General features: G+C 45.7%; 1 protein-coding gene across 1 annotated transcript; it reads left to right on the forward strand.

Annotated features, from left to right (window-relative positions):
• Positions 1–2729: 2729 nt before the first annotated feature.
• On the forward strand, positions 2730–22342 carry LOC147701404 (cytochrome c oxidase subunit FA4-like). Its single transcript, XM_086930083.1, has 4 exons — positions 2730–2872; positions 9416–9504; positions 17515–17575; positions 22020–22342. Exons 1-4 carry the CDS (start codon positions 2831–2833, stop codon positions 22074–22076), a joined length of 249 nt encoding a protein of 82 aa, XP_086786209.1. The 5' UTR covers positions 2730–2830; the 3' UTR covers positions 22077–22342.
• Positions 22343–24139: the final 1797 nt, after the last annotated feature.

Below are 24139 nucleotides of genomic sequence, written 5' to 3' on the forward strand. Positions count from 1 at the left end.
CCAAATTCCACTGGCTTTGACTTCACTACAGTGTTGAAAACTTTACCTTCCTTGTCTGTACTTTTAATCACAAAATGAGGGCACACCCAGTGAGAACTGTAGGAAGTACCCACGTTCTATGTTACCACCAGTAAGCTTTGTGAGGAACTTATATCTTCCCACCAGTAAGCTTTGTGAGGAACTTATATCTTCCCTCAAATTATAGATACATTCAACCTCTCTTTACTCTTAAAATGATTGACCCCTGGAAGTGCTCTGTTTTCCCTTTCACCCCCTCACTCCTTACTGTTTGGAAGCTGTATAGCCCCAGTCTCTGGATAGCCGGGCTGACAGTTGGCTCAGTGGAAGTCTCAGCCAACGACCGACCAGTCCGCTACCTCCCGCCCAGCCAGCTGCTCATTCGGTGCTAGCGCGGGGAAAAAGCGGTCATGACACGTTCCCCCACACGGACACCACCGTCAATGCCTCCAGACTCGCTCACACAGTCCCGGGCTGGCGCTGCAGGGTCGGACTGACGCGACGAGCGCTACTGCCTCTTCCTCTTCTTAACCGGCTCCGCCTCAGAGAGCCGAGCGCTCAATGGGGCATGCGCGAGGAGCGAGTGTCTCCACACCGGAGGCTGCGCTTCCCAGCCGACGCCTCCCTTCTTCTCCGGCCACCCGGAAGTCTGCAGGGATTCCGCTAGGTCCGCTCCTCACCTTGAACTCGTTACCACAGCTCACGTCAGCGCCGATTTCCACGCCGATACAGGGGCGGAACAGCCCGATTTCTCCTGGCCTCTGCTCCCTCAGCGCCCGCTGCTCTCCTCAGTTGGCGCTCAACCACTGATCCGGCGCAGCTCACCAGGTGCTGGCTTTTGGGGGTTAGACAGGCTCAGTTACACTCCGCTTCCGCCCCTTCTAAAGTTGGCTCCTCTCCACAGGTAGGGGACGCCCACAGCAGGTGAGAGATGACACTCTGTGGAATTATGAAACTCAGGGACAGTCACTGTAACCAGGGCAGGGTTTTCGTTGATAACTGAACAAAGGGGGGCCACAAGGATTAGCCCCACTCCGTTTGAGGGATTCTCAGCAATAGTCTCTTCACTGGGCAGAGGACTGCACCCCACAGTGCTGTAGTCTCCTTCTCCTGTTCACCTCCCTATTCTTCCAGTCTAGGGATTAGTCAGGCGCCCAGGGTCTCCCTTAACCATACACAGCGGGGACAAGACAAGGATCCCAAAGGAGGAGTAGAGAAGTGGATCAATTAGGCTGCTTCCCAGTCCAGGAGGTCAACCCTTCCACTAGCCTCCCCCCATCTTCCAAGATAGCCTGTCCTCCAGCTGACTCTCTCTGGCAAGACAAAATGGCTGTCCAGCATTCCGCCTTTTATAGGCTGACCCTCAGAGGTCCAGAAGGGACCAGAAGGTTCTGGAACGCCCTATACTACTCTATGGGACAGGATCTGGGTTTGGCAGTTAGGGCAGTTGGTAGCCACCATTTTGTGGCTCCAACTATATTCCTGTCAGAACAGGCCTCTAGGCCTGAGGTGAAAAACTATGAGGGGGGGGACAAAATAAATAATAAATTGGAGGGACTACGCAAAAAGCCAGACAGGTCCAACATCCACAATATTGAGATGGCTTTAATGACCGCTTCTCTTACTTCTTCTTTCTTTTGATTTTTTATTTCTTTTGTGGGTTCTGTGCTGGCTATCGTTGCCAGTATTGTTAAGAATCACAAACATTTGGTGTGCGTAATTCCTTTTATTAATAGCCAGCACGCATGCTCCTACATACGTCGGAGCGACACTGCAGTCAGTTCGGCGATCAGCTGGTAACTGTTATCAGCTGGTGACCTCACCGCTGGCACGTGTCCTCGCAGGGACACAGTTGAGCACATTGGGTACGGTGTCCAGTAGTGGACACTAGTATACTAAACACAACAACTTCTGTACAGATTTCACTGTGCATTTCACAATCTGTCCCTTAAACGAGCACATAGGGAAAAATTGTGTTTAACCCAGCACTTGCTTGTCTTTTGTTTTTCCATTTTCGGCTACATCTAAAGTGGTTTTATAAAGGTGCTTAATCATTGAGAAAGTTGCGCTTCCGGCCCTGGAGGATGCATGTAGGCTGTAGGCTGAAAGCCGTGTATAAACCTAAGTACGCTAATAAAGGTGTTTTAAAAAAAGTAAAAACAAATAAATGAATAAAGTGTGTTGTATGGCAACATACTAATAATGTCCAAATGGCAAGAAGTGCCAATGAGTGTTGACTGCGTGCCGATAAACAAAGGTATCCAGCAATGACGCAGTTGAAGCAGTCTCATAGAAATCCTGCGGGGGCACTGTTTTTACGGTGTTTTAGTCCAAGCGTTCAACTTGTAATCCATCTGTAACCAGGGAAAACACGTACTTTGTAAACAATATTTTACAATAGAAGGAAGAAAGTTTTTGCGCAAAAGTCACTCTGCAAAAAGAAAACCGCCAATTTAGTAACATCGTTTACTCTAAGTTCAACTATATATTTACATCCACAAGTCACTTTGAATGTTTCGACATTGCCAACCATAATCACAATTTGAGTTTTTCCTTTGAGCTACTTTTTCAGTTGCACATCGGTCCCTTTCGCTATTCTCACGGGTAGGGTTTCTATTCACAAATGGATGCCACTTTGTCGTACGTTCAGGGTGGGCGCTGGAGGGCGGGGTCTGCGCGAGTGACGGACTTCCGATTCGTGATGCATGAGGTACGTGCTCTTCCGGCGTGGGTGACATTGGTAGGGCGCTGAGGTCTTGGCAGGTCTTAGTATCGACTGGGAAGGACGCGGGTAGACCCGACAGCCTCCACCATGTTTCGTACCATGCTGATCCATGCTAAGAAGCATCCGAGCGTGAGTGAACGGGCACAGGGGTGGAGGGAGACACGGGCGTTGTAGCAAAAGGAGCGAACGGAAAGGGAAACTGCCTCAGTAACGACGATCGCTGCTTTATACCGAATAGGTGTGGTGCGGTTTGAGAGTTCATTTGTATTAAGAGCGTTGACCTAGAGAAAAAAACGTTACTCAAGAAGTGCAAATAGACTTTCGTAAAGCCATTCACTCATGTATTTGTAATGTAATCTCCAGAAATACGTCCGCAAGCTCTCTGATGTTAGTTGTAGTACACTTCAACGTAATTTCACTAGCGTGCAGCCAAATCGGCAGTTTTCCCACGGGATCCTATTAACGAGTGTACCCCTGTCAGCTCTATTACTCGAGGAAGTCCTGACACGCAACCGCTGCAGGCAAGCCTCAATCACTGACACATGTAATTTACAATCGCAAACATCCGCATCTGATGCCTTACAAAACACCTTGTAAAGTTAGAATAAGCTTTAGTTCTATTTCGGGTATCGTCTCGTACTATTTCGGCTGACCGATGCCCCCCAAAAAATGACCAGCTTCTCCCAGTGCACCCATGTGCTTGTTAATCCGCCTAACTCTCTGCCCCAAACCCATTTTTGTGGTACAGTGGAAAATGGGTTACTTTTTTATGCTTTACAAAACATGGTATTGGGTGAATTTTCCAGCAATATTTAGGAGTTGCATTTATTGGTTGGGTATTTCCTAAATGTGGTCGCAGTGCTGGAAAGGAAAGTCCGTGTTGCTTTTGTTTGGAACTATGCTGACATTCAAGACAAACATGTAACATCCTTGCTGAAAGTCTCACTTAGGCCACAGTGGATTTGTCCTTGACACTTCACCCCAACTACCAAACGCTCAGGATAGTCTTATATAATAGCAACGATGTACATACATCATTTCGGTTTACCTGTATGAATATGAACTCTTAATCACAGTAAATGAAAACGTTTGATTGTGAAGTGAAACGTTTTTCAAACTAAAACACATGACTTTAAACACTTAATATCTTTTTATGCTACGAACACCAGCAAACTGTTACACTGATCATTATTCTTTACTACTAAAGATCTCAATCCCAGTACTTCCCTAAGGCATTTGTGGGGCTTCAATGGGAGGTAAAGGCTTGAACATTATCAATCTTTTATCCGAATTAATACATTTCTCACCATTCCACACTACCTCAATCTTCTTATCCCATCTTGTCCACCAATATAACTGCTTTGTTCTCCTCTTAGTTTTTACAACACAAAAAGGTCTTTCACGACAGTCACAATCTTGCCTCTTAATTTGATTGTTGGAACGAGCCGCCCACTTCTCAAGACAAATTCAATTTCCACCGATAACTGATTCCTTATTTCCTAAAACATGATTACATCTTTCTCCAGATTCCTCTTTTATAGCCAACCTACCACTACATACTTTCTTTAGTCAATAAGGCATCCTGTGCTAACTGTCTTCCTCGCTTCTAAGGACATTCTTTGTAACTCCTTACAAACCAGAGATGCACCCAGGCAGTCATCCCGTTCAGTTTTGGCATTTCCACAATTGTGTAAAGGTATCCTACTAAAATCTGCAATTTTGTGAATACCTGGAACATACTTGACATTGTACACATAATCTAGCAATTGTATAGACCACGGCCCGGCAAGCCTTCCTTGGTGGCCTGCGGACCTTACAGACATCGTACCTGTTATTGTTTTTGAGGGGGGTGGGGGGGAGGGGGGGATGTGTTGGCAAACACCACCGGTTACAGCAGTGCAGACTCCGAGAGACTCTGCTCTATGGTGGCCAGGCGATTCCATCAATAGAGTGGAGATGCAGGGGCGCTAAGAAGAGGTAAAATACAATAAAGCATCATTAACAAGTAAATGATCTTTTAAGACCTGTTTAGTACTCGGTTGTGGCTGTGCCATGGAAGCGGTCTCAGCCCGGACTGCTACACACGTGGGGTGAGGTGACAGGACAGCAGGGTGTGAGAGCCGGGTGAGGTGTGCGTTAAGAACCTGTGATGTTTCCCGCCAGCCTGTAGTCAGAGGGTTGAGCCAAGGCCAGCGAGCTCAGGCCTGGTCTCTGCTCTAGCAGCACAGCGCACAAATGCTCGCCGCCAGGTTGACGCTATATATAATTGATGCATGCATACCTACACGGACGGGTGACTGGCGCCAAAGGGGGCTTTGATCTGACATCTTGTGGGTGAGAATCCGAATTAAAGCCAGTGACAGATGTGACCCCAGGCCCAGTGGTAGGACACAAACAAATTCAGAGAGAAAACGAGCTGGCTTTTATATTACACAGGGAGCCGGGGGGGTGGGGGGGCTTTATCTGGGCTGGTGATGGGGACGTGTAGACGGGTGTGCACTGCCCGAGGCACAGTCAGGCCGAAGGAGGGAGGGAGGGGGACAGGGAGAGAGGGAGGGGCGAATGGGAGGGGGGGCAGGGTGAATGAGGGAGGGGACAAGGGGAGAGGGACAGGGAATGGGCAGGGGGGAGGGAGGTGTACAGGGAAAGGGAGGCGTAAAGGGGAGAGGGAGAGGGGAACAGAGAGAGGTGTGTATGCCGGGTGTATTGACTCAGGGATGAAAGCGTCCGCTGCATGGGCCTGTATTCAACCTCATGGTCACAATTTTTTTTGTGCTCTAGCCCTTCCTCCTCCACTGACCCTGCCCCCCACCTGTGCGGCCCTCTGCCACAAACCACACTGTAAAATTGGCCCCAGAGTGAAAGTTTGAGAGTACCAATGGTATAGACCATCTTGAGACTTGTGGTGAAACATTCAGCAGAGCACGTGTCGCGTCACATAATACTTTATTACCCTGCACAAATTCTGAAATGCCTAAGTCCTAACATACATCCTGGCATTTCACCCCCAATGACAGAGTACTTCTCTTCCACTGGTGTTAAAGCTCGAGAAGCAAAGGCAATTACATGTTCTTTACTGTAGCCAACTGTCTGGGATAAAACAGCCCCAAAACCTTTTCACTTGGATCCATAGTGCAGACTTTTACTCTTGGGTCCAAATCCCTGCAACACAGGGGCTTCACAAATATTTATTTTGTTCTCATCAAATCTTCCTGACACTCATCTGACCATACAAATTTGCTTTCTTTTTTAATAACTGCCTGTTTGATAAAATGTTGGGGGGGGAGGGGGGGGGGTTATGAACACATTTACAATCTGCTAATCCAGAAAAAGCTCTTACCTCATCTTTGTTTTGGGGAGACAGAACAAACTGTATTGCCTCAACCTACTCATTGTTCGGGTTTATTTCATTGGAACTGATTTCATGTCTAGGTATGTCACCTAACCATGTAACCTTGCATTTAGTTACCTCAGCTGTCAATTCATACTCACAAAGTACACTCTAGACTAACTTAAATTCTTCATCATGTTCAACCTTATTCTGACTCATGACTAGGATGTCCTCTTGGGAGAAGGTTACTCACTGTCTTTGAGCAGCGTATACATTAAGAATTGCTGCCCCAATGCTAGTCCAATCCGCACTCTCCTAAAGTGGTGGTAACCAATATGAGTTATAAATGCTGTCCAATGTCTGCTTTCCTGATTCAATACTACCTGTTATGCAGATTTCAGATCTGTAGTGGAAAACCTCTTTATACACTTGGTAACAGATAACTAAAGAATATGGGGAACTGGAAATTGATCTACAAAAAATGTTTTTAAGGTCTCTTAAATCCACACATAATCGGACACCCCCATTTGCTTTGTGCGCCACCACCAGAGGTGCATTCAATCTGCTCAATTATACCAATTTACCAACCTTTTCTATTACTTATTCCCTTCTGCTTAAGGGTATGTTCCTCACTTTGCGAACACAGGGTTTGGCTATATCCTAAAGCTTTTTTTTATAATAAAAAGAATTTTATAAAGCACAAACTAGACCCGAAGATATGGGGTATCGGAGCGCTTTACATGAGCATCAGATTAGTTGCACTAAGACACATTCATTTTTTGTTATGCGCGGGGAGATTAAGTGATTTGCCTAGAATCACAGGATGTTGAGCATCATTGCCGAGACTCTAATCCGGTTCCCCAGTTTCGAGGTAGATCGCTCTAGCCGGAAGGCTACATTCTGTCCCCAAGTCTCATGGATTTCTGTAAGTATTCCCATGAACAACAGGGTAATTGAAAGTTTTTGTAAATAAGTAAAAATCCTTCCTTCCAGCATCTTGCAGTTAACAAATAAAACAGGCTCATGGCTATTCGCTTCAAGTAGAATACCCAACTCCCCTTGATCCCACACCCTACCATTGATGAACCACTTTCTGCTACATACGTTTTGCATTCTGCTAACTTGTTTTTAAATTCAAATTCCAATCTCTGAAACCCCAATAAGGCAATAGGTTCAATGGTGAAACTTTGTGGATAATGTCGGTTTTCATTAAGTCTCATCCAATCTTTGGAATGAAACATTCAGCCCACACATTCTTGTTGATGATAGTGTATGGCAAATCTGAATTGTATTGCGGCGCAATAGGAAAATGCCCTGTAACCACACACTCTGAGCATTTTTAGTTAACTGATGGGCATTTCTTATCATGGGAAATATGTCCAGAACTACCACAACAATAACCTCTTCCCTTGAGGTCTTCCATCCTCTCGTTCTGATAATATTTCTCGAAGATATTAGTTTTTCCAGCCGCTATTTCCACTTTGGCATTGGATTTCTTTTAAACTACTTTAACGGCTTCGCCTGTATTGTCCTTTCCTTAAGAAATGATCGATTTCGCACATCGTGACACGTATTCTGCCTTGCTTACTATGGATTTGTCCTCTTGAAATTTGACCCCCCATGAATCCATAACCTATTTTGCAACCATGAATTGTGGCAATGCATGATCACTAATCAGTTCATAGTTTAGTGAACCAAATCTACATGTAATATCTAATTTGTTTAACATAGATACAAAATCCTCAATTTTCTCCATTGAACTTACTTTCGTGTGATGAAAGTTATAGCGGTCAAGTGCCACACCCAGTTGATGAGTATTATGCATCAAGGTCTTCTAGTGCCTGCATTAACACATCTCCTTCACCCCCTGATTGGGGTTTCGTTCCCATGCGGTTGTACACCTTTAGAATTCCTGGACCCAAACAATGCAATCTATTTTTTTTTTTCCTGTCGGGGGTAAAATCATCACTGTCAAAAGTAGAAATGTAATTGACAAAATACTCCTTTCATTCTTCCCCTCCCCCCAACCCTTTTAATGAAGTTCACTCTCCTATACCATAAAAGGTTGAGGAAGAAAGACTAAGTTTAGCGCAGCCATGGTTAATAAAGTAAGATCTCGCCATTTAAATTATGCTTACAATGGTACTGCTGGTTCTTGGGATTTTCTAAAGTTAACATGACATCTACCTGAAAATAAGCCGAACCTGGAATACACAATATAAAGATAAGCAGGCCAATAATAGCACATTATCCCAACTGTTTCCATGATCAAATTCGGAAGAATGTAGGCAATGTATCCAGTGAGGGGCCTATTAGGAACTTTGACTTTCACTACTGCAAATTCAACCAGAAGAACCAATATTTGACAGATTGCATTCTCACCACATGATGAATGCAGCGGGTGCATATAGATTGGAGTGCTCACTGCTTGATTCTGAGATTGCTCTCGTTCTGAGAGGGTGAGAGCTCCTGTACTACTAAAAGTACCATGAGCAGAGTAACTGATCCAGGCAGGTGCGCACCAAGAGGAGCTTCTGTATCTCAGTTTGACCATGAGGGCGCTTGTGCGGTCAGCCTGAGTTATAATGGCGGCTCGCATGTTTTGTTGCGTCTGCTAACTCGCTCTATAATCATCGTTAATTGTCAAAAGGTCCAAAAAGATCACAGTACCTGGAATCTCTCACTGGTATCGATAGTCGTTGAATGCTCTCCAGAGTGTAGCACTAGATTCCTGGGCGGTAGAGTTAAATTGTTCTACCCCAACTGCCGCTGTGTAGCCTCCACTATCTCTAGATTCACATGAAGATGAGGATTAATTAGTGTAGGTTTGAGCAGCTCATCAACAGTACTGTTACTCGTGTCTCTGTTTGCCCGCAGCTAATTTTTGAGTTAGGCGCCTTGACGCTCACTGGGCATAGTAGCGCGTAGACAAATCTCATTTCATTTATTCATTCACTTTGAATTTCGAAATTAAAACGCCACTTGTAAATTATCTTTAGCTTTATTCTTCATGGATAAGACTGAACACCATTTTTCCTCTCAATTGTCTCTCACACACTCTACATTTCAAATTCCTAGAACGCATGCCAGTAATAACACAGTACCTACTTTTTGCCCTGATAACCTCTGAATATAGGACTGGCAGCAGTGTGTTAATCACTGATCCAGTTGTAAGTTTTCCTTAGATTGTTTACATTCAGGAGTAGACACGCAGGATGCATTGTTTAAGGGCCAGATTTTAACATGGATAGGGCTTACCATGTAATGGATGCAACCACGTTTATTTAAGGAGTTGGTGTTTATTACGTTGCCTGATGCTGACTTTTCCTCTTTTATTCTAGTTGATCCCTCTGTTTGCCTTTGTTGGACTCGGAGCTGTTGGTTCAATTATGTATGCCCTTCGTGTGACGATGAAAAGCCCCGACGTCTCGTAAGTGTTTTTTTTCCATCTACCTCTAGGCACAATCTTGTAATTGAGCTTTTTCACATGTTGATCTTGGTAAACTAGACCACCTTGACTTTGAAGACCAATTACATAATATATAACTTAACAAGAGTTGACCTGAACCTCTGATCCCAGTCCATTATCTTGGGATGGCGAGCTCCTTCCTGAAGATAAATATTATTGTAGCCTAAATAAGACCATAGCAAGTCATAATCACACACATGCATTACTGAATTCTATCCCTGTATGCTTATTTCTTGGCTGAAAATTAACTACAATGCTGTGGAATAGAAACAAGTCTATGGTTTAACATACAAATACTTACATGCCATTCATCTAGTGGTCGCCAAGTCCCAACCATAGAAAATTTAACCTAATCCTAGATTTCATTTTGTGACCATTTATGAAACAACAAAGTATCCAACAGTTACTAATCCCCAGGAAAACGTTTAACCAGCGATTAAGTACCACGTGGATCCCAAATTAGCAGCAGTATCTTGACTTTAACATCTTATTTACAATTAATCAGTCCCTCAGCCAGGGAGAAGTTATGTGCTACTCCTCTCTATAAAACTCCTTAATGTTTGTTTGAGAGCATTTGTTTATGCACAGAACCGGTAGGTCCCGCCACAGCATGTCAATGGGACTGAGATCTGTACTTTGACTTCTTATTTTCGGAGGTTTTTTCCCCCTGCCATACAGTCCTAGACATCTATACAGGTGTGGGTTGGATTATTGTCCTTTCGCTGATCCGCGGGGGGGAGGGGGCGGCTGCTACTGATCAAAGAGCCAGGTCTTGAAGTCTTCTGAAGGTTAGCAGGTCTTGGGTCTGTCGTAGGTTGGTGGGGAGGGTGTTCCAGGTTTTGGCGGCGAGATCGGAGAAGGATCTGCCGCCGGAGGTCCTTTTCTGGATGCGCGAGTCTGTGGTGAGGGCGAGGCTGGCTGAGCAGAGGGTGGGTGTGTAGAAGCGGAGTCGTCCGTTGACGGTTGAGGTATGCTGGTCCGGTGTTGTGTAGGGCTTTGTGTGCGTGGATGAGGAGTTTAAAGCTTATTCTCTTGTTGATGGGGAGCTAGTGTAGTGTCTCGTGGAGTGATGTGGCTGCATCGGGGGATGTCGAAGACAAGTCGTGCCGAGGCGTTCTGGATGCTTTGCAGCCGTCTCAGGAGCTTGGTGGTTGTTCCTGCGTAGAGGGCGTTTCCTAGTCCAGCCTGCTGGTGACAAGGGCCTGGGTGACTGTTTTTCTCATTTCGGAGGGGATCCACTTGAAGATCCTGCAGAGCATTCGGAGGGTGTTGAAGCAGGATGTGGAGACGGCGTTGACCTGCTTGGTCATGGAGAGGGTGGATCGAGGATGACCCCCAGGTTGCATGCGTGGTTGGGGGGTTTTGGGGCTGTTCGCAGCGAGGCAGGCCACCAGGAGTCGTCCCAGGCTGAGGGGTTTGAGCAGAGGTTGAGGACCTCTGTCTTGTCAAAATTCAGCTTCAGCCTGCTGTCCTTCATCCATTCGGCGATGGCCTTCATTCCCCTGTGGAGGTTGGCTTTGGCAGTGAGAGAGTCTTCGGTGAGGGAGATAATCAGCTGGGTGTCTGTGTAGGAGATGTTAAGGATGTGCTGATGGGCGAGTTGGGCCATGTAGATATTAAACCGCGTTTGGCTGAGAGAGGGTCCTTGAGGTACGCCGCAGATTATCTTGGTGGTCTTTGAGCGGAATAGTGGGAGGCGGATGCTCTGGGTTATGCCGGAGAGGAAGGATGTGGTCCAGGCCAGGGCCTCCTCTTGGTTTCCGGTGTCGCGGAGGCGTGCTGTTAGGGTGAGGTGGCAGATCGTGTGGAAGGCGTCTGAAAGGTCCAGAAGGATGAGGGTGGCTGTTTCTCCTTTGTCCATCAGGGTCCTGATGTTGTCGGTGGCGGCGATGAGGGCGGTTTCGGTGCTGTGGTTTCTGCGGAAGCCGGATTGGGATGTGTCCAGGATGTTGTCTTCGAGGTATCCGGTCAGTTGTCTGACTATTTTCTCTGTGACTTTCGCCGGAAACGGGAGCAGGGAGATGGGCCGGAAATTCTTGAGCTCTGTGGGGTCCGCCTTGTGTTTCTTCAGTAAGGAGTTTATCTCTGCATGCTTCCAGCTTTCCAGGACGGTTGCTGTCTCGAAGGAGATGTTGATCGTTTTCCAGAGGTGGTGGGGGTTGGGGGTTGGGGGTTGGCTGTACTGGCTTTTGAAGACGTGGTGTGGGCATGGGTAGACGGGGATCCGGAGTGGATAGAGTTCATGGTCTTGATGGTGTCTTCGTCGCCAACGTTGGACCAGGCGGATGTTGGTCGCAGGGGTGGTGGACTCGGCGGTGGATGTGTGTGTTGTGGCGTTCAGCTAATGTGGATGTCGGCGATCTTGCGGTGGAAGGTGGCGGCCAGCGAGTCGCACAGGCCTTGAGAAGGGGGAATGTCGCTGGAGTTGGAGAGTTCTTTCACGATGCTGGAGTTCTTTGCTGTTGTGTGCGTTGTCCAGTTGGTCCTTGAAAGCGGTTTTCTTGGCGGTCCTGATGAGTTGGTGGTGTCTACGGGTGGTGATCTTGTGGGCCGTATAGCTGTTTTGGTTTTCGTTCGCGGAGCCAGTTCTTCTCCAGTTTCCGACAGGTGCGCTTGGAGGTCTTTGGTGAACCATGTAGCTTTTTTGCTGGAGTGGTTGGCAGCAGGGGTCCTGAGTGGAGCGAGGGTGTCGACGCAGTCGTTGATCCACTGGTTGAGGTTGAGGGGGTTGGTGGGGTGAGGGGGTGGTCTCAGGGCAAGGGTGGTGGTCAGTTGGTCTTCAGTGACCTTGCCCCAGTAGCGACGTGGCATCTTTTGGGTGCGGTGGTGGGTTTCCTGAAGGTGGATGCATCTGTGGTAGGTCCAGTGGGGTTCGGTGGTGTGGTTGAAGGAGACGTGGGTACTTACGGAGAAGATGGGATCAAGCGTGTGTCCAGCGGCGTGGGTGGGTGTTATGAGCTGTCTGAGTCCGAGGTTGTCGATTTAGGGTGTTGGCATCGTTGTTGTCCTCGAGGTGGAAGTTCAGGTTCCCGAGGAGGATGTATTCCGTAGAGGCGTGGGTGCTGATAAGGTCCGCGATGGAGTCGCTGAACTGCGGTCGGGGTAGTCTGTAGACAAGGGTTCCTCTGAGGGTGGTGTTGGGTCGGTGTATATCTGGAAGTGCAGGTGCTCGGCGGTGTTGAGGGTGTCGTCGTTGTTGGTCGAGACTCTGATGGTGGTCTTGTGGACGATGGCAATACCCCCTCCCATTCTGTTGGTGCGGTCTCTGTGGGACATCTTGTAGCCTTCTGGGATGGCTATGGCGATGTCTGGTGCTGAGGTGGTGTTCAGCCAGGTCTCCGTCAGGAAGGAGACGTCTGGGGTGGTTGAGTCGAGGAGGTCCCAGAGTTCGATGGCGTGTATGCGAGCGGAGCGGGTGTTGAGGAGGCTGCATTGGAGGTGGTTGGGATCTTTGCTTGACGGTTTGGCGGGCTGGATGCTGGTGAAGCTGCAGATCCGCCAGGTGAAGGGTGCGCTTCGGTGTGGCCCGGTAGCATGCGTGTTCTCGTCCGGGGTTGAGTGCGTGGAGGGTGCTGGCGTCGTCGTGCAGAGGTGTCTCCGGGGGCCAGGGGTTCTGGCGCTGGGCGTGGTCCAGGCTCAGACTGGCGCTGACGGGCTTGCCTTTGGTGCGTCTTATGCGTGCGGCTGCCATAAGAAGGGGAGGTGGGAGGGAGGAGCAGCTGGGTGGGGGAGTGGACCGGGGGGGTGGGGACGCAGCGACGGGGAGCGGGATTGGCGAGGTAATGGGCACAGAGGGCGGTAACAAGCACAGACAAAGTCAGGGAACAAGTGGCACAAGGCAAATACAGTCACAAAGCAATACAAAAAACAGCGGTCACAGGCAAAATGCGAGCGGGCACAGAGCAATGGGGGTGGGGACGCAGCGGCAGGCAGCGGGATCGGCGAGGGAACGGGCACGGAGGGAGGAAACGCGCACTGGCAAAGGCAGGGAACAAGTGGCACAAGGCAAATACAGTCACAAAGCAATACAAAAAACAGCTGTCACAGGCCAAATGCGAGCGGGCACAGAGCGGAGGGGGCAGGGGCCGCAGCTATGAGGAGCGGTATCGGCGAGGGAACGGGCACAGAGGTAGGTAACAAGCGCAGGCAAAGGCAGGGAACAAGTGTTTAAACTTAATACAGGTGGTAACAGTTCAAAAGACTAAGTTATCGGGCTTATGTGTGGAATCACCTGATTTCAAGAGGTTATTTTGTGCGGGTTGGCTCCACTTGACTTATTTTAGGGGACCCGGGCACTTATAGTCCTTTTCACAGATGGAAGCCCGTAAACTATTTGCTGGTTGTACCATAGGGGCATTGGTGGCCTTCTTCTAACATTTAAGGCATTGAGGGAAGCCTGGTGCTGCAGTAGCAGGGGGTCATCATTTCTGAATAGTATCTCAAACACTTCAGAGATACTCCTATACTCTTCAGAGATACTAGGACTGAATCTATGTGGAATGAGCAGCCCTCTGCACGCGTTCCGGATCAGGGCTAGGGCACATATTTGTGAAGCCCTGCTCCCAGTTCCTGTTAAAGTCCGGTGGAATAAATAAAACCTAGCAGTATAAAGTTCTGTACTTTAAAGCTCTGGCAGAGTCTATAGAAGAGGCCACTTATTGTATGCCTTGTCCCATTTATGACTTGCCCTGTGTACACGGTGCCGCCCCGTCAAGGGCTAGATGGTCTGGGCCCAATGCCAGGAACCTTGGTTCTTGCCTACCCACCGAAACACTGCTGTGCTCCTCATGCTCTTATCAGCTGCTGCTGGCTGCACTGCTGCCATACTGCACAGCAGAGCAGAGCATGTATTGAGCGATAACTTGCACCGCCTTCAAGTTCTCATGTTCTCTCTCCTACACTCCCACGCATGCACCAGCACCCCACTCACATGCGACCACACACCAAAGTCCACACCCGCATGCCTTCTCCACCACACCCGCTCACCCCCTAAACATTCCACGGAAATATAAGACCTACTGCACAACCACGCTTCGAACCACCTCTTTCTCACAGAAACCTTGCTAATCCCTAGCTATGCACTGTGCATCACTACCGGCATCCCGCTGGCGACAAGATCATTAGGCACAAGCCTGCAGGTGGAGTCACCATCATATTCAAAGATACCATCAGCGGCTCCTCTTATACAGACACCCCCACCAGCTACATGGGGCCCCTCACGTTCAAGATACACGTCACAGAAAATGTCTCCCTAGGTGGACATCATGAACTTCGCCAAAACCTTCCTGATCAAAGCAAGCACTGTAATCCTAGACCTTAACTTCCACCTAGGTGACTGCAGCGAGCCAACCTCCACAGCCCTTCTAGAAAACCCCGTAAACCCTGCCTCACCCAGCATGACCAAACCCTCCCACACCAACGGAAACCTGTTTGACTCAGTTTTCTCCTCCATCTGCAACATCACAGTTGACAAGTCAGCAACTATAACCTGTGCAGACCATGCCTTCTTCAGTTTCAGTATACCCATCCAGCACCATCACAGACGTACCACCACAGGAACCATCCTGCCATTACTGGAAAAGCATCTCAGCAGAGGGATGGGCTTCCGTGCTCTCCAAGCATTATCCAGAACATGCCTGCGACCTGCTGAAAGCCATCAAAAACCTCACTAACTGGATCACCACATGTGCTGACACCATGGCCTCCTCAAGCACAGCCTAAAGGCAAGAGCCCGACCACAGGCCAGCTAGTTTACAGAGGAAGTTAGGCTGCCTAAATGTCATTGCAAGCAACTGGCGCACAAATGGAAAACCAGTCGAGACATTTCAGATAAAGACCTCTTTAAATCGGCCCTAAGATACAGAACATAAAGCACAAAGATCTTGCACATCGCTTCAGTGCTAGCACTAACAGCAGCAAGGACATTTTCACCATCAAAGATTTCACGCCGCCTCCTGCGGACTACAGTAACATCACCTCCAAGACCTTTGTAACAACCTCTTGCAGTTCTTCTGTAAAACAAAAAGCTCCATATACATCAACTTCGACCCTAATATACCCAGTTACGGTTGTAACTCAAATTCCCATTGCGGCTAGTGAACGAACCCTGAGCTCGTGGCCTGCTGTCACCAGTCTAAATCGCTACTGCCATGAACACATCCTTCTGAGGTCTCCTTTTCAAATGTTCATCCTTACCCTTGATCCGTCACTCCTTAAAAAAAAAAGCACTAATAATAATCTTCAATGCCTCCATGGACTCGGCCACATTCCCGGATATCTGGAAACATGTCACTGGCTGCTGATCCAGCCCTGTTTTCCAGCTACAGATCCATCTCTATCCTCCCATATCTGGCAAAGGTGTTGAGAGAAACTAATCAACAGAGGCCAACTGACCCCTTCACCAACCACCTTCTCCTTGATGCCGGGCAGTCTGGATTCAGGCCCAACAACAGTACCAAAAAAGCACTTATTGCTGCTGTAGATGGCATATGCATGATCGTGGACAGAGGAAGACATGGCATCTTTATTCTCCTAGACCTTTCTGCAGCATTTGATACTTTCTCACACCCTATCTTCATCAGGCATGTGCACACGATTGGCAATGATCCGTTCTCTGCTGAATCTGCTTTTTCTGAACCCCTTTGCTGTTAGGACCCACCCCACCACTCCCCTCATGCTAAGCCTTGTTTTTGGCTATTTGGCTGTATCATTTCTTCACAATACCTTTGTTTGAGCAGCTGCTTGTATACCTGCCCTGTGGACCGCTACCTCCTCATGGTAGCATTCACTGATCACATTAAGCCTTCTCTGCACCCTGATTACCTTCAGTCGCCAACTGTGTGCCTTTTCTGTGTGCACACCGTTATGATGTGTCCAAGTGTATTGCAAAATAGAAGACACACGAGAAGCCTAGAGTGATTGAGCTGTTCCTTTACTTAAGTTCATGCCTGGCTCGTGGAATCTACGTTTGCTAACAGTTCCCTGGATGGCTGGCTTTTTTTGTTGTTGTTGCCTTCTTGTCACACATGGTGATTTCTAGAATCCTGCATATGAGAGGCGGCTGCAGAATTTCTGTTTTGTTCTGTGTTCAAGAGAGAACGTGACATAGTGTTCATAAACAGTGAGCGAGAAGTACAAAGGGAAATGAGGTATACTTGGACATGAGACCTTCAGAATCTGATCATAGACACACTAATCCAACAAATTAGGATACAAAGAGGTGGTGAAAGAGCGGAAGGAAAAGGGGTTAGATGCAGAGGTAGAGCTACTGAATGCAAGGATCAGACAATGTAAATAGACTGAAAAATTGGAGGCGAGACAAAGAGAACCCGTGCAAGAGAGTGAATGGCAAGCTGAAGTGAGGCAGAGTGAAGGAGAACCATGCAGTGGGAAAGACAATAGCTCTGACGTGTATGTGTGTGTTTAGCGTTGAGTTGGTGAATGTATAAATCTTGGATATTTCGCAAAAACTTGGTGATTATGTCAGTACTGGTCTAAACCAAGCTGTGACAAAATGTAGTCTTTACTATTTTTAGAGCAGACTACTGACAAAGTGATTCAAGTGTGATCTCGGTTTTCATATAAAATGCTATGAATTTGTGCCTTCCTTTTGCATATTTTTTTCTTTGTCCTCTTTGTGTGGTACGATGTAACTGAAGAAAACGGCTAGGACGTTCGACCTATGACCTGGGGAACTGGGTTCGAGTCTCAGTAACGACGCTGAACATCTTGTGAATCTGGGCAAATAAAGTAATCTCCCCGTGCCGAACAAAAATGAATGTCTTCATGTAACGTGACTGTTGCTATGTAAAGCGATCTGATACCCGATTCGGTTACGGGTCAAGTTTGCGCTATATAAAAATTCTGCAAAAAAAATAACCTGACCTGAGGTAGTAGTGAAGGTATGTGACCACTAAGTGATATAAAATAAGGTCTATTTTCTACTAATATTTTACAATTTTTTATTTTCAGCTGGGACAGGAAGAATAACCCAGAACCTTGGAGCAAAAACAGCCCCAACTACCAGTACAAGGTATGATTGCAGGTTTTTCTTATGCTTCACTAGCCTGTAATAGAGTGCAGTCTTGTAAAGTAACACTGGCAGTGTCACTGGCAAGTAAACTGGGCGTTGTTTGTACACTATGAGGTCCCATGACACTGTTGGCAAAGAGACTTGATATGATGGTTGTAGATTAAACCCTGGTAGTACTGAGTGGTTGATTTGCTCTGGTTGTGGTCTGAATTAAGTCTGTCCTGATCCATGAGTGCAGTGCAATGCTTGGATTTATTAGGATACCAGAAAAATGAAATCCCCTAATTTTGGATCTTGTTGGCAGCGAGTTTATAGTTTGAGGAGGTTAGGTTTGTCAAAACATAGCTAGTATGAGGGAGGAGAGATCAAAATTCCTGATTAAGGTTTGCTCCTCACCTTGGAAATAAGTGTGGGGGGAGGTTGCCCAGATTTTATTTTCTTTGTTTTTTTGCCTACTGTGAGTCCCTTAAGCTAGGGGCATATACTGAAGAGGAAGCAACAGAAGTGCTGCTAAATAAATTATGCACCTAAAGGCTGACTGAATTGCTGCAGAAGTGTGATGTGCAATGTTATGTGGTTGAGGAGGGGATTAGTTATCAACATGACAAGTATAACAAGGGACAGAGAGAGTGGATTCGTTCTCCCTATACAGATTTAGATAAACCTAGAGAATCCACTAAAAATGTGAGGGTGGTCCCTACAGTGGTGGGGAGCACAGTGTTTTTTTTTTTAAATATCCCTCACACACCAAAAGGACCCTTGGTGTCCTGCTTCATCATTGGGGTCTTCGCACCCCTCTACAGGATGCGGCAGGCTGCTAACCTGCGACTACACTGGAGCACTTTTTATTTTGGCTATGTGGGGTACTGTGAGTATTGGTGAGTGGTGGCGTTCGAAGTGACTAAAGTGATGTTTAAAAAGGACCTGGCTCGTGGGGTATGACAACTTTAATGGACCACCTTGCTGGTACTGTTAAAAGGGGTGATTTGTGAGGTAATTTGTATTTTAATGTATGTTACCTTGTGTGTGCATCAACATGTTTTGGAGCAGAGCTCCTTCAGGACGGGGTGCACACATCCCCACCTTACTCACGTTTGTTACAAAAATCTGGTATTTACAGAACAGTGAAAATTAATTTTATAAAAGGCTTATATGTGCCTAGTTGTCTATGTTAAGGTTTCTGCAATTGAGAACTTGCTGCCAAAGTTTGGTTTGCACCATGAGCCTCCGAACGTTGGGGGTCTGTAGTGCTAACTAGCACCTGCTACATGGGATTTCCTGCGTCCGACTGCCCCATATGCGGCTCTGAAGGATATAAGCCTTTTATAAACTTAATTTTCACTTTTCTGTAAATACCAGATTTTTGTAACAAACGTGAGTAAGGTGGGGATTTGTGCACTCTGTCTTTAAGAAGGAGCTCTGCTCCGAAACATGTTGACGCACACACGAGGTAACGTACATTAAAATACAAATTACCTCACCAATCACCCCTGTTAACAGTACCAGCACGGGGGACCTTTAAAGTTTTTTTGTCAAACCCCACGTGCCAGGTCCTTTTTAAACATCACTTTAGTCACTTCGAACCCCACCACTCACCAATACTCACAATACCCCACATGCACCATACATAGCCAAAATAAAAAGCTCTCCCGAGTAGTCGCAGGTTAGCAGCACGCCGCATCCCGTAGAGGGGTGCGAAGACCCCAATGATGAAGCATGACACCAAGGGTCCTTTTGGTGTGTGAGGGGTATTTTAACCCCTTCCACGCTGATGACGAGCTGGGCTCGTCATGGCGTAGCCTCCTCGCACGCTGATGACTAGCCCAGCTCGTCACGTAACATGCGTTTTGCGAAATCTCAGCGTGCGAGCGGAATTCCGCTAGCGCGCATGAGGTTAAAAAACACTGTGTGCTCTCGACCACTGTAGTGACCACCCTCAGTTTTTTGTGGATTCTCTATAGTTATCAACATGGGCATGCACACTAATGCAGGTCTTTCATTTTAGACCTGAACCCTTCTGTCTATATGACCATCCATTCAAATGATCTAGGAAGAAAGGAAGGGGTTGCTTTTTAAAACTGGCCATCTGGCAAGCCAAAGATGGCAGCAATGGCCTACGAAGATAGTCAGATGGCTTTGATTTTCATCATAGGTACCATTCTGTAGCCCTATATGTATCTATATGGATGTATATTTACATATCTGGATGTATGTATTATGCTTTTTACAATCCATGTCTAGCCTACTACCTTTATTCTAACTTTTCATCATAAACAATTAGTCCTATGACCTTTTATTGGCTTGTCTCCTTAAACGACCCCGACCTACTACTGTGTTGGTCATAAGCTTTTCCCACAAGGCAACTATCGGATATACCTTAATAAAATCATAAATATGTTTTTGGAAACAGTACATTTGTAAAAACAATATAAACTGTATTTTAGACACCAATAAATATTATCGTAGTGTAAATCTTCCAATCCCATGTTTTTTTTATATTCAGCTGTCATAACTTTGTTATGCAGTCAAATGATACCACTTTTTGATTGCACTGCCGTTCATGGCAAAATTACAGCGTGGCAACAATGTGAAAACATTGCAAACAACCAGAACTTTAAGCTGTTCACACTGCTTGTTCTTGCTTTCTTGGTATGAAAGGTTTATTTCATGCTAAAATATAGTGCTAAATGACACATTTAGTTTTTTACGTAATTGGTCATACTTTTCCTTAAATTTAGCATACTTACTCAAAAGCAAATATCATGATTTTTCCACAGCCCTTAAAAAATAACTGCCTTACAGGCTTTAGCACAATGTAATAACAATCCACATTTAAAAGCCTACTGTCTTAAACGCATGCTCTTCACAATAAGTCAGGCCTACTTGCTTTGTCATAACTTTTCATTATCAACAGATCACTCCTAAGAAAGCTGATATAACGTTTCTCAGTGAACAGATATACTTGTTGCCTTTAACATTGCTTAACACTATAACAAACACATCCATATCGAAGTGAGCATAACCTGGCAAACATCATGCATAGTTATAAAATCAAATCTGTCCAAAATTTGTCTGAAAAACAATATAGTGCCTAACATAAATAATTACAGTGAAAATCACTAAAAGACTTGTCTACTATGGGAATCTGTGATATTACAGGTACCAAATACTTGTTTACTGCCTGTAACAGTGTGATAACAATCCACTGTTGGAGGCCTATTTACTTTTAGACCTGCTTTTTACAACCAATAAGTTGGGTTTACACCATTTGTCATACCTTTTCATCATGCCAGACACTCTATGGCATCTGGCAAAACTTAAAATGTGTACAAATGTACAGTTGGCTAAGCAAAATACTTTACTAAGAGGGCCTAACAAGGAACCAACACCAAAGCCCTTGCCTGCTAGTGTAATCCTTGCGGTTACAGAAAACCTACTCATTTGTAGATTGAATATAGAATAATAACCCACCTATATATACATATTGTCTTTAACATATGCTTTTCACAATAAATCAATCACCCCTACTGCCTTTTTTCCTAACATTTCATAATAAACTGATCAAGCCTATGGACTGGTCATTGGCATGCTGCCATAACCAACTCAGTCCAACTCCCACTGACCGCTGTGCTGTCAAAGTAGATGTAAAAATGCATGTAGGTTACAGTAGCAGGGGGCATCCAAAACGTACTCTAATACAAAACTGCACTCTGAAGACTAAAGTTAATGATGGAAAGAGAAGGGGATCTGTGCTGCTGTCATAGAAAAATAAACACTAACTTATATAAGACGCGTTAACCGCATTGCAGTGCCTTCTGCATGTCACTGAATTTTCAAGCTTCTTCCCATTGTAAGCTTGATACTATGTGCTTTAGTAAGCCCTCTCTAGACAGAAATACTACTGCTGGCAGTTAGATAAACCAATTTCAGCTGCATGTAGCAGAAGCACTTTTTTTTGTGAATAAGTGCACACAACCATAGCCCAATCAAAACATGTACTGCGGTTCCCCAGCATATGGGCGCAGCCTATGCATATGGCTATGGCTAAAGTGGGCTGACCCATTGCTCTATGCAGTCCTTTAGAAGTATAGAGCTAAAACCTGGAAGATTGTCAACGATATGGGTAGTAAGCCAAGCTTTAGAATATGTAGGTTTGGTGGGCCTGGCTGTCCCCATCTACTTTCATTCTGTTACCTGTTTAATTTGCCCCTTTTTGCTGTTTAAATTGTGTATGAATTGACTTAAGAGCTGTTCAAGTATTTGCTATGGACAGATTTCTAATCTTGCCTTGTTTAGAATGTTTGAGGCTGCTTTTCTTCTGGTGTTCAGCAGCACTCATAATCTCTGTGTTCCATTTTCCAATTGTGTGCATGTTATGTGGCCCTGGATGCCTGTCTCGTCCTCTGAGGTTTTTATCCTAATGTATTCTTTTCTTTTACTGCAGTTTTACTCTGAGACCATAGACTACAAGAAACTGAAGAAGGAAGGACCTGACTATTAAAGCACAACTCTCTCCCCCCCCAGTGATCTGTACAGAAGAATGATGGTCTTCCACAAGCCGATTAACACAAATCAGTCCGAATAATGTTTTCTGTTGCTTTGTGATTGGTTACGTGATGTAAATTGAAGTTGCTTTATTTAATCCAACACATTTGTAAAATGTGTTCTACTGCTCCATGTTTGGGGTGTATACATTAAATAAATTTACAAAATGTGTTCTGCTAATTTTTTCGACCCATTAAAAGAGTTTACAGTTCTTTTGTATAATTTCTGGCTTCCTGACCCATTCTGTTGCTCAGCAGTGAGTCTGCTGTAACAGCAAATAGTTCCCTGCTTGACAATTATAATTCTTTTCTTTTGCACAATGTTTTATCACAATAGCATTGCCTTGACCTCATTTCTGTTAAACTAGTGTTTTCCCATTTAAGTCTGCGTCTCTATTGTATTAGCGAAGCGCAGTTATCACAGTATAGTGATGCTATCAGAGAAAAAAGGAATATGTTGAGCAAGAAGGCCTGAACCATTTGGGTGTCCTTTCTCAAGTCCAATAGCCAATGAGCAAACGTGAACATACCTTCAGGTTTTCTTTCAAGATGTCCATGTTTCTCAAAATAGATTCAGTGACCACTTTCGTAGTGACATTTAACTTCGACACTGGGTCCTGTATTCTAGGACAGTGGTTGCCAAACTGCACTGTTAAAACTAGCCATGGGTGCTGCAATCCAATTGGCACCAAGCACACACCTGGGATTTAAAAGGCTGAGTTTTTATAGATCTCATTTGGTGGCGAGGCCAGTGCCACGTAAATCAATCCTCCTCATTCCCCATGAAAGCTGTAACCTTATTGCGGTATGAGCAGGAGTTATGTCTTTGCAGACTACTTGGTTTTCTGGCTGTATTTGAAAACTAACAAATCTGCACCACATACAATAACTCATTTTATTCATCAGTAATCTGCAGTGCTGCACTGAATAATGGTGAAAACAGTCATTTTTATGTTGTGCCCGGGCAGCGAAGCATGCTATACTCTGGTATGGACTTGAAGCTCTGCCCACTCTCCACCCATCTTTTCAATTGGCTCCTGTTGCTATCCTTTCTAAATGGTTTCTTCTGATTCGTTAACTGGCTCCTTAGTCCCTCCTCAGTAACGCCTGGTCAGACTTCCATGAGGAATTGCCCTTATACTTCTGTTACATAGTATGTTTTACTTAGTCTGGAAGCACTATTTTCTTTGAGTTTCTCCTACTGCAGGTACCTGTAGGGTGACCAGATGTCCTGGATTTGCCGGGACGGTCAGTTTTCACCAGCAGATTTCTGCAATTTTGGCTCCGGTCTGGTTTTTAGAGGGGCTCAACTGAACTGTGAGAGGCACCTTTTAGGTGTTTTAAAGCTGCATCTGCTGTAAGTAAGGAATTTAACCAGTATGATGCTGGCTTTAGAAATTAAATTTTATTTATTTTCTTAGTGCCTCTTCCGTGTTCCTATGTTAATGAGAGCTGTCATTCTGTGCCCCTCTTTTGATGTAAAATTGTAGTCCTCCTGTTTTTGCAAATTGTCCCGGTTTTTGGTTCTCAAGATCTGGTCACCCTAGGTGCCTGCTTTGCTTGCACCACTTCAGGGCCCTGCTTGCACATTGTCAGCAGTTTCTTGATTTTCACGCATCAAATGAGATCACCTTCTGACCATCTATCCTTTTCACCCCTTTGCGTTGGCTCTTCATATTGTTTGCTTTTTCCTGAATTTACTTTCCACAAATGCATTGTTTGAACACTTTTGCAGGTCTGAATAGAATAATCGGCATATGAAGTTGGTACCTTTCCTGAATGCTTACTTAACGCTAGGAGTAGCGCTATGAATGCCCGCAGAAGCATTTGTTCGCATGATTTAAAGTTATGCACCGGAGCAGAAAAGAAAGCAGCCAGCAGACAGTGTGAAGCTCTGGCCCCGTTTTTACAGCACTAATGCCCTAGTGTTATTAAACACCTAACTAACTAAGAAGATAAATTATCCAGCAATCCTAGGAGCAGAGCCAGTGCTAAGCGTACACATGCACAAACCCCTGGG

Source organism: Lissotriton vulgaris, chromosome 7 (assembly GCF_964263255.1).
Source record: "Lissotriton vulgaris chromosome 7, aLisVul1.2, whole genome shotgun sequence".
Taxonomy (NCBI): domain Eukaryota; kingdom Metazoa; phylum Chordata; class Amphibia; order Caudata; family Salamandridae; genus Lissotriton; species Lissotriton vulgaris.

What these genes read in the sequence shown, in the direction of transcription:
- LOC147701404 (XM_086930083.1), top strand. Translation starts at nt 2,831, where the DNA reads ATGTTTCGTACCATGCTGATCCATGCTAAGAAGCATCCGAGC. An exon ending in ATGAAAAGCCCCGACGTCTC is followed by an intron (nt 9,505 to 17,514) that starts GTAAGTGTTTTT and finishes TTTTATTTTCAG; the next exon opens with CTGGGACAGGAAGAATAACC. An exon ending in GCCCCAACTACCAGTACAAG is followed by an intron (nt 17,576 to 22,019) that starts GTATGATTGCAG and finishes CTTTTACTGCAG; the next exon opens with TTTTACTCTGAGACCATAGA.